A 10397-nucleotide genomic window follows, 5' to 3' on the forward strand; every position below is an offset into this window, starting at 1 on the left:
ATTGTACTTTTATTTGCAGAAACAATTAAATTTAAAAGCAGGAATGAATGAAATTGAATTTAGTGTGACAACGGCTTATCAAGGTACAAGTCGTTGCAAATGCTATTTATACCGCTGGAAACACAGTGACAAAGTAGTCATTTCGGATATCGATGGAACTATCACAAAATCAGATGTTCTGGGTCATATTTTGCCAATGGTTGGCAAAGATTGGGCACAATTGGGTGTTGCGCAATTGTTTTCGAAAATTGAAGAAAATGGCTACAAATTACTGTATTTATCAGCGCGAGCTATTGGTCAATCGCGAGCTACTCGCGAATACTTGCGATCAATTCGTCAAGGTGATGTTAAATTACCTGACGGACCATTACTTTTAAATCCTACTTCATTGATCTCAGCTTTTCATCGTGAAGTAATTGAAAAGAAACCTGAACAATTTAAAATTGCTTGTTTGTCTGATATACAAGCATTGTTTCCTGAAAAGAATCCTTTCTATGCTGGTTATGGAAATCGTATTAATGTAAAGATACTTTATTTTAAAATAATATGTTTTGGATTTATATATTTTTTTTAAAATTTTTTTTATTTAGGACGTTTGGGCGTATAGAGCAGTTGGAATTCCTATTATGAGAATATTTACCATAAACACTAAAGGAGAGCTGAAACATGAACTCACACAAACATTCCAATCATCGTAAGTAAATTTGTTATACATATTAAATTTATTGCTGTAACAGTTTAGGTGATTGAGTGTAAATACATAAAAAAAAACATTGCACGAATCGAATATATTCAGGTTGTTGTATATAACTAATATAAAATTTAACTTTGGTAGAAATGTACTTAATTCATTTTTATTAACCAAAAGAAAAAAGACACAAAACAACACAAATTATGTATAGTATCAGAAAATTGATTGGTTGATGCCGTATTGATTGTTTTCTTTAGAAATGAGACTATTGAAAGTAAATGTATTGAACTTTAAATACTACATTATTTATAATCTTCATAAAGTCGGAGCTTTTATTCTGGTCAATTATTGTTTTTAGTATCAGTAGTTAGAATCACTATTCACAGACTTCGGAACAAGGGGCCCTACTATGTAACTTTTTGCTACTTTCGCATCTGTTCGAAAGTTTTAGAGAATTACCGAGATCCATTTTTTGCGAATTCGAACACATTTTTTGTAGAAGCGAATTAAATAGTTGTGCCCCAGGAGGATTTTTAATGTTGCCAGATTTTTCGTTATTAATTTTAAAATTATACGCAAATACGAATAAATTACTTTGGATTTCACAAATGATATTTGAAGGGTCCAGGGGAAAAACGGCACATGTCCACTTTTTGTCAAAAATAAACTAAAGATGAGGTCTTGTAGTATTTACTGAGCACTATCTGATGACATCCTTACTTTTGTAAAACAAATTTAAGTCTTGCTGAAAAATATATAAACTGTGTTCTTTTAGTACTTAGTTGTATGGAGAACAAAATTTTAAAATGCGTTTTTCTCAAAACGAGTTGGAATGGACTTGTGCTCCCCTGGACCCTTCATTTGAAAAAAAAATCCATGTGATGGTGATGGATTTTGTTCCAATTTGGCGTATTCTTTCTGGTAATTGCCTTCAGAATTATTCATTACAACAGATACACAACTTTTCAAATGCTCAATTTTTTTTTCTTATAATTAAGGAAAAATAATGTGTTTTTTCGGTTATTTTTTAACTGTGTCTATGGCAAAGCATCTATATTGAAAAAAAATACATATTTTGTTTCATCAAAAAAGGTAGGTAAAGAATGATGAAAAAGTGGTCCAAGAAATTAATTTAAGAAAAAACTTTCTTAACTTTAGAAAGCTAAACATATAGTTTAAGTACGTTTAAGCTACCCATTCGTCGGAACGACGAAGTGATATTTAACTGCGCTGTTATGAAAAAGTCATTAACTTATTTCTACGAAGTAAAATAATTCATGTTTAATAGTTATTTTTTTTTTTAAGAAAAAGCAAAACAAGATTTTTCCCCACAGATTACACGAATTGAGAATGCAATCGGAAGCTCCTTTTTCCGAGAAAATAGAAATTTTTATCTGAAGTGACCAAATTCAAAATTCGTTCAATGAGAAAGTTATGCTCCTATTTGACCGTTGCTTTTTCCTAACATCTTAAACTAACAAACCAGGCCACGTACTACTATTGGGGACAAAAGATTGATTGACATTTGAAAAGTTGTAATCCTATTCTGATGAAATGTGTGTGTTTCAAGTTAAAAAAAAAGTAGGTAATTTGAAGCTCTACTTTCTATTTTTGTGATAAAAAAGTTTGATGAATATAAGTAAATCAAAACCCTTTTTTTAGTCAACCAAATGTACTGTAATTTTTTAACGAGCTTTTTCCGCTCGACAAATTTATTTTGAAAGAATTGAATCAATAAAAAAAAATAGCAACGTTACAAAAATAAAATGGAATGCGAAAATTCATACTGCACTTGTTGTTCACAACAAGTGAAGAATGCCTTTTAAAATCTGAGAAATATGCAATGGAAAACAAGTGGTATCAATAATTTTTATGAATTTTACAAACAAATACTCGAGTTGATTGTCAAAGGGTGCCATACAAACAAATAATAAAACAAAAAAGCCGGTATAGCTGTCAAATAGAGCAGACAAAACATTCCACATACGCCACAGTGGACTTGTAAGAGCTTAAACAAGAAATAAATGAAAAGTTAATTACTTTGCTGACGATTCTGTGACCTTTCAAATTTTGTATGTTTAAGGTAGTGAAATTTCTATAAATTGTTGTTCAAATAAGTAATATATATATTTAGTATAAACAAAAAAAATTTAAACAATTATCAATAAACAAACTGAGAATGCAGTTAAATATTTTTTTTTTATGCATTAAAGAAGAAACACACCGGAAAGCTATGCAGTAGCGGTACGGGTAATTTCATGAACAAAATTCCATACCTAAACGTTGACGATCATTTTTCATACGATTATCTGTACCGCTACCGCTTTACCGTTCATTTTCTTAAATTTATTTTCTGATTCTTATAGGGATCTTTGTCCTTGTTACCTTAAAGAAATGTAGGTTTTTGAGAAATATAGGTTTCATAATTAAGAGTGACAAACCAACCTCGATGTCCAAAAAATGGAATTTCCTTATTGACATTCTGCTTATTTTCACAGATCTGCGAATGAGTCCATACTTACATTTTTAAATAAAATTCATTGTGGTTAGTGGGCTTCTAAAATTTTGAAACTATGCAAAAAACATTTCATTATTTTCTAGCTTAACAAAAAAACATACTCAGCTTAAATTCATTATAATTAAACTAAAAATCAGTTGAAAAAACTATAAAAAAAAAAAAACTAAAAATCACGCGTCATTTCTGCTTAATAGATACTTCAATTAACTCATTATAAAAAAAAGTCATAATCTGTCTACATCTAAAATGATAATAATTATTAAAAACAAAGAGAAACATACATGTAATGCTTTAAATCGTGATTAACAAAAATTGTACCATTTTGGTGATGCGTTCCAAAAATTCCTTCTGTTTCCTCTCTTCAAATCATATTCTTTCTCAACATAATTGTAATTTGTGTAATGCTCCTTGCTTGTCGAGTTGTATGTAAACAAAATTCTCCCCTACAAATTTGTTCATCTGTTATGATGAGGATAAATTTTCTATTGTAGTTACATCAATCAATCACTGGAAGTGAATGAATATTTCCCACCAATCGAACGTGATGATAGCGATTTAGATGAAGATTATGACTGTGTATCGGGCGATGAAGACGAACTACAATTCAGTCAAACCGATGTAGAAGAAGATTTAAATGATGTTTTCGACGATGATAATTTTAAAACAGCAGAAAACGTTTAAAAGACAAAAAACAAAAAAAAAAACCAAAGTGCAAAGCGGAATGACGACGCTAATCAAAAAATCAAGTCCAATAAGTACCTTGAGAAATACATACATATATGAAGAAGAAGCTAAACAAAAATAAGATTGAATGTTATAAAATTAAGGATAAACAAAAATCGTATTGTTGCAGTATAAGCGGATAACAAAATGTGTTACTTAAATGTGATATGCATTACTTGTTAGGATTAAGTTTAAATTTTAAATTTAGTTTAGACAAAAAAAAAAAACCTTAAGTGATTGTATTTTTTTCTCTGTGCAATAATTGTTGTTTTATGTGAACGTATATATTTTTTAAAGAATGTTTTGTTAAGTCAACAAAAAAAAGCAATCCAATATGTTTTTGGTAAGGTGATAGAGATTTATTTGAAAATAAATGAAGGAGATTTTCATTTTTTGTTAAATTTTTATTTTTTTCTTTGCTGTTTTTTTTAAATTTTGATTAGATGCCGCTTCAACTGTTTCTAACACCAAGTCACATCATCCCATCTGTTCAGCGCTGCTTCTCATTCGCCCTTTTTCAAAAGGTATACGTTTTTGCAATATATAAGTGATCCTTGCGGGCTGTTCTTAAAAATATTCATAGCTAAATTTAATACACATATATGTACATAGATGAACTAAACTGCTATTGAGTGTTGTAAGTGAAGAGACACAGTATAGTTTTTCTTAATTGGGGAAACAGAAATATAGGTAGACTAATCTGAACGATTACTTTTTTTTTCTTTTTGGAGTTCTGAATATTAGTCACTTTGGTCAGTAAATATGGATTTTTTTAACAAATTGATATTTCTAAACTATGCAAGCTATTTTTAGCTATTTATATACATAGGTACATATGTGAATTAGGGCGTTCGTTATTTTTGAATCCTAAGTAGAAAAACTGTTTTCAAATAATAAAAAAAATCCGCTAATTATTTCAGATTTTTATTTTGACGCTAGATGGCGCCCAAGAGGGTTAAAGTTTTTTTTGAAATAGGTATATTTTGACTTATGAGGCCATTTTTTTAGATATAGCCTTAACGTACAAATTTTTGATGAGGTTCTTGTCTACATTAAACACTATTTTCAAAAAGGTATAAACCATTTTTCTATGACTAGGGATTTAGTCAGGACATGCATGCATTATTTAGAAACAGTTTTCCCACTTAGGAACTTGATTGTCAAAAAAAATCTAAATAACGAACACCCTAATGAGCATAGACTCTTGTAAGCGCATATACACAACAAGTCTGTCAAATTTCGTCGGACAAACGGTAAAGAAAATCATGGGTGAGTTTGTATGTATTGACTTAAGTGTGTGTAATTTTTTTTTACATTTCATTGATTCTCGCCGATACGCACAATAATTGTCAAAATCAAGCCAATAAAGGTAGAAAGGTATAATTAAACAGCCAATTACCCCGCGAGGAGTCAAAGTTGCCCTGTGTTCGGAATTTATTAAATAAAAAAAAAAAACAAAAAAAAAATCATGTATGCAATTCACACGTGGTAGAAGTGAAAACTTAAAAAAAAAAATTTTTTCGTGAAAAATAAAAATCGAAAAAATATAAATTTTTTTTATTGCATCACCATTTAATTCATTTTTTTATATGACAATTTTATATAATACATTTTATATCATATAAAAGGTTGTTATTTAAGCTTTAAATATTTCTTCATTCATATTTGTTCGACACCTAGAAAAAAAAGTTACAATTTTTTAAAGCCTCCCATGTCGAAATTTTAAACAGAGATTACGGTACTTCCTAAACTGGTGGCTGGTCATCGGCAACAGATCTCCACAGGTGTTTTGAGGTATTGTTCAAGTTTTTTTTTCAATTTAAGATTGTGTAACTTTTAATTTTTTTTGTACATTTGTGTAATTATTTAAAAAAAAAAAAAGGTATGTGAGAAGCCGTTTTAAGCCTTTGGTTGCCATGTATTTCATTTTCTTGCGACATTTAATTTTAAAGATCAGAGCACTGCATACTTTGGACTGCTTTAAGTTAAAATCTAAAAACGGTTTGGCAGTCAGAAGTTAATGGTCTAAGACCTCGCCAAAGGGGACCTACCCTCATCGTTATACCAGTTGACATTATTTTTTAAGATTTTTAAGAATCGGTACTGGTTCTTAAATTTTACTGTTATAGTAACAATTTTAAATATAAGTCACTCAATTTATCTCTTTTACGAAAATTTTTTTTGTCTGTGATTAGATTATTTAAGTTTTTTTTTTATTAATTATATGATTTTATCTTCTTTCAGATATTGCAGCATGACATACATTGTCGACCAACTTTTCCCGCCCATCAAATATGACGAGGGCTCTATTGAGTTTTCCAACTTTAACTACTGGCGTGATCCCTTACCTGAGCTTGATATTGAGCTGGACGATAGTAAAACATCATTTACCATAACAACTAACTTATCACAGCCTTTAAGCTCTATTCCAGAAAATTAAATTTAAAAAAATAAAAATAAATGATATGGTTACCAACCATGATGAAAACTTTACATAAAAAAAAAAAATGATTGACAAAAGTAATAGAATATCAAAATCCTCTTGAATTTTTTTTTAATGCAAACAAACAAAAAATAAACTAGTAACAGAAATAAATAATTATAAAAAAAAAAAACATATAAATTTGTACCAAGTTGTCTAAAATATGCAATATTTAATCATAATCACAGAAAGCAAAATAGGGAAGCATATAAAGCTCACACACATAATCAATCACACAATATTTAGAAATATTTTTCCTCTTTTTTTTCAATTTTAATAAAATAAAACACTTTCGTTTGCATTTTTTTTATTTTAATTATTGTGATATTATAAGTTTTTGTATTTTTTTTTTTTTTTTGTAGTCTTATCAAAATACAATATTTTTTAAATTATATTCTGAGAGATACTAGTTTCTTCGTTAAAAGATTGGGTATCTTCTACTTTAAGTTAGATTTTGTTTTGTGTTTAATATTTCCAGGTTCGTTTTGTGATAAAAACATTTGTTTGTTTTTCTTTTTTTTTTATTCTGAAATGGTTTGCATTTCTAATAGTATTTATTTTTAATTTAAATTCCATTAAGCAAATTACTCTTTATGAATTACACAAAGAAATTTATGATTTTAAGTTTATAATTTTTGTTTAACTATTTTTTCTTAGATTTATAATTATATTTATTTTTAAAATTGTTGTTTTTTGTTTTTGTATACTATTTGGGTTTAATAATTTTTATTGAAAAATAAGAAAAAGCTTAAAAAAAAACTTTAAAATAATTTTTATAATTAATTGTATTTTTTTTAATTGTAATTTAAAGAAATTTATGTAAACGAACTTTTGTTTTTTGTTTAATTTTTGTCCTTATATGAATTTCTTAATAAGCTTATCATAGCTAGAATATAATTTCTTTTTTTTTATTTTAATCAAAGAAAAAAAAACAAAAATGAAAAAACGCTTAGTTTCTTCTTCATAATCATCTCATACATTCATAAAAAAAGTATTTCCATAATCGTCATTCATAAACATTCAAAACGAAAGGCATTAAATTATCTTACAAAGAATAATCGTACTTATATTTAATATTAAAAAAAATAGAAAGCTTAAAGCGTTCACAAATTACAAAAAAAAAAAAAAAAAAATAGATGTAATAACCAGTTTGTCTGGTAAAACTATGTAGATTATACATTTTTTGTGGAAGCTTTTAAAATGTTTATATATTTAGAAGAAAAGACAAACAAAAAAAATATGAATTGGCAAAATAAATAAAATAATCAATTACGCTTGTGTTAAAAACAAAACAATTATTTTTGCTCATTTATTTAAATGATTGTTCAAAAAATTTATGTTTATCAATTAGTTGAACCACTCACAAAGTAAGTTTCGATAATAAAATTTTCAACATCTAGAGAAAACTTGTCAGTCCAGTCCTTCAAGATAAATTGGACCCATTCAACTGAAAGCAAACAATAACAACAAAATCCGCAGGATTTTCGCTCAGAAAAGTGGTTTATTCAACTGTTTGCCGAAACCATGTTTCTTTCTCGTGGCTTTTTCAATAATTAACTGTAGAAGCTTTATAATATAGTTAATATACATAAGCCAGGGGCCCTATTTTGTAAAACGAATATTGTTGAAATTAATTCGTTAACGTTCAAATGAGATTACGACAATTGTTTTATTTAAACGATACTCGTTAATCATTATGACTGTCTTTTTCATATTATTTGATTTTCGTTAAGTTATCGTATTATTGTTGCGTCTGCCGTTAGAAAGCATGTAATCCTAATTAGTTTAGCCTTACGACTTTCTCGTTTTAAATAATCGCTCTTTGTTGTGACTATCCTTTACTTCAGTATCGTTCACTCTCCTTTTGTATTACGTAATAGACCCCAGGCCTAGAGCCTCGATTTTTGGAGTACTCTGAAACCGCAAAAAAACTGATCGAATTACAACATACAATTATCTGAAAAGATTTATCTCAAAGAGTCGCTTTGTGAGTTTTACGAGGAAAAATTTTCAGATAAAATTATTTTTATTGGCAGGATTTTTATTTTTTGCGCTAAACTGTTTTAAATATTTTTCGTCATTCAAACTTAAATAAAAAGTGCTGTGGATTACGTCGCATATCACCTGAACAAAAAATCCCGAATGAGGGAATATTTTGAAAGTTAACAACTTTTCGCCGAAAACTCAATTGAGAGAATACTACTGACTAATAGATAAAATCGAAAATTATTTACTTTTTATCTACGAGTATTAAAATTGGCTTTATCACGAATTTCATTTGTATCTTAGATTTGCTACAAATCAAATCTTTTCGGATGGAATTTTTGTAAGTGGAACTCACAATACGGTTGATTAAATTTTATTGAAAACCATTGTTATAAATTCAAATTTTATTTCGAAACTAAGCTTATTTATGAGTTTTTTGTTTGTTTGTTATGAGGAATCGGTCTCCTCTATGGAAATTTTATAGGAAACGAAGGTAGTTTTATGAACAACACTAACTTCAGATATAGTAGAGAACTTCCATGAATTCAGTTTGAATAGAAATCTAAATCATTGCCAGAGAGGAATTTGTTTTAATTTTGTGCATTTTCCGTCGCATCAAGATTTTTTCCAACGAAAAATACCAATAATATTCTAGATAAAAATATCTATAAAATTGATCCACACTTACTTTTATAAATTCCTAGAAAAGCTGATAGCCTTATTTATTACGTATCCAATTTTTAAAATAGTCTTAGTTCTAACTAGGAAAAAAACAATTCTCTCCCGAATTGAATTTGAGTTTAAATGTATTTCAGAAGAATCACAGAAAAAAAAAATAACTAATCAATCATAATGTTAATCATATAAATCAAACATTAGCCAGAAAATCAATAAATAAAATAGCGAATGGTCACGAAAAGTAAGGTGTTTTTCCTTTTAATCATATTATTCTATTTCAAATTCGATCGTTGACGTTCACTGTGGCGTATGCGGAACATTTATTTCTAGTGGTTAAAACCATGTTTTCTATCGGTGATAAATAATGAAACCAATCTGATGTTCATGCCATTAAAAATTACCAAAACAATATTTGGGATAGGTTAGGTTAGGTTCAATGGGCTGACAGTTGATCTTGTTACCGTCACACTTAGATCAATGTAGATCCCTTGTGATACCCTGAAGTATTGTAACTTCCTGAAAAAGTGATAACCTATGAATGCTATGGTTGTTCGAGCCATTTGGAGGACTTTACAAAGTTCAGTAGGCTATTGCCTGAAAGTTCCGAAAGTTCTTCTAATTCATTAAAGAAGTAGTTTCCTAAGAATTTTTTCCTAGTGCGACAGAGTGCTGGGCAGTGACAGAGGAAGTGAACAGTGTTTTCCTGTTCGTCTTCATTGCCGCAGCCTCTGCATAGATCATCCGTACTAAGCCCCATTTTCTTTTTGTGGTATCCTAGTAGGTTATGTCCCGTTAAGATGCCTATTAGTGATCTTAAGGAAGGTTTACTAAGTAGTAAGATCTTGTTTGATTTTTTCTCGTCGAAGTTCGGCCATAGTTTCCTGGTGTGACCGCAGGATTCTAGGAGGTTCCATCTTTCATTTGTTTTTTGTGAAATATTGTTGACAATATTTCGTTTTATTTCACATTGTGGGATTCTGATGTTATGGTCTATGAGAGAGGGATCAAGAACTGAGCCCTCCCTTGCAAGCTCATCCGCTTTTTCGTTGCCGAACACATCACTGTGGCCGGGAACCCAGCAGAGTCTTACATTATGCTGCATACCAAGAACCCTAAGCTCTTCGCGACAGCAAGAAACAAGCTTTGACTTGATTAAGGTGGCAGAAATCGCTTTTATTGCCGCTTGGCTATCAATGAAAAAGGTGATGTCAGCAGGTGATATCGCCATCATGGATATTTGTTTAGCAGCATTTTTCACTGCCAATATCTCGGCTTGGAAGACACTGCTGTGATCGGGGAGCCTGAAAGAACTGGCAAGG

General features: G+C 29.3%; 1 protein-coding gene across 5 annotated transcripts in view; it reads left to right on the forward strand.

Moving 5' to 3' along the window:
• The window catches only part of LOC129905844 (phosphatidate phosphatase LPIN3), a 65637-nt gene extending 59032 nt beyond the window's left edge, over positions 1-6605 (forward strand). For 4 of the 5 annotated variants that reach the window (XM_055981453.1, XM_055981456.1, XM_055981455.1 and 1 more), the window contains 3 exons: positions 20-520; positions 591-694; positions 6177-6605. In XM_055981453.1, the coding sequence (XP_055837428.1) occupies positions 20-520; positions 591-694; positions 6177-6372 (801 nt within the window). In that variant the 3' untranslated portion in view covers positions 6373-6605. Of the gene's footprint in view, positions 1-19; positions 521-590; positions 695-3700; positions 4334-6176 lie in introns of those variants that run through there. The other variant, XM_055981454.1, reaches the window with a different exon arrangement.
• Positions 6606-10397: the final 3792 nt, after the last annotated feature.

Source organism: Episyrphus balteatus, chromosome 1 (assembly GCF_945859705.1).
Source record: "Episyrphus balteatus chromosome 1, idEpiBalt1.1, whole genome shotgun sequence".
NCBI classification, from domain to species: Eukaryota; Metazoa; Arthropoda; class Insecta; order Diptera; family Syrphidae; genus Episyrphus; species Episyrphus balteatus.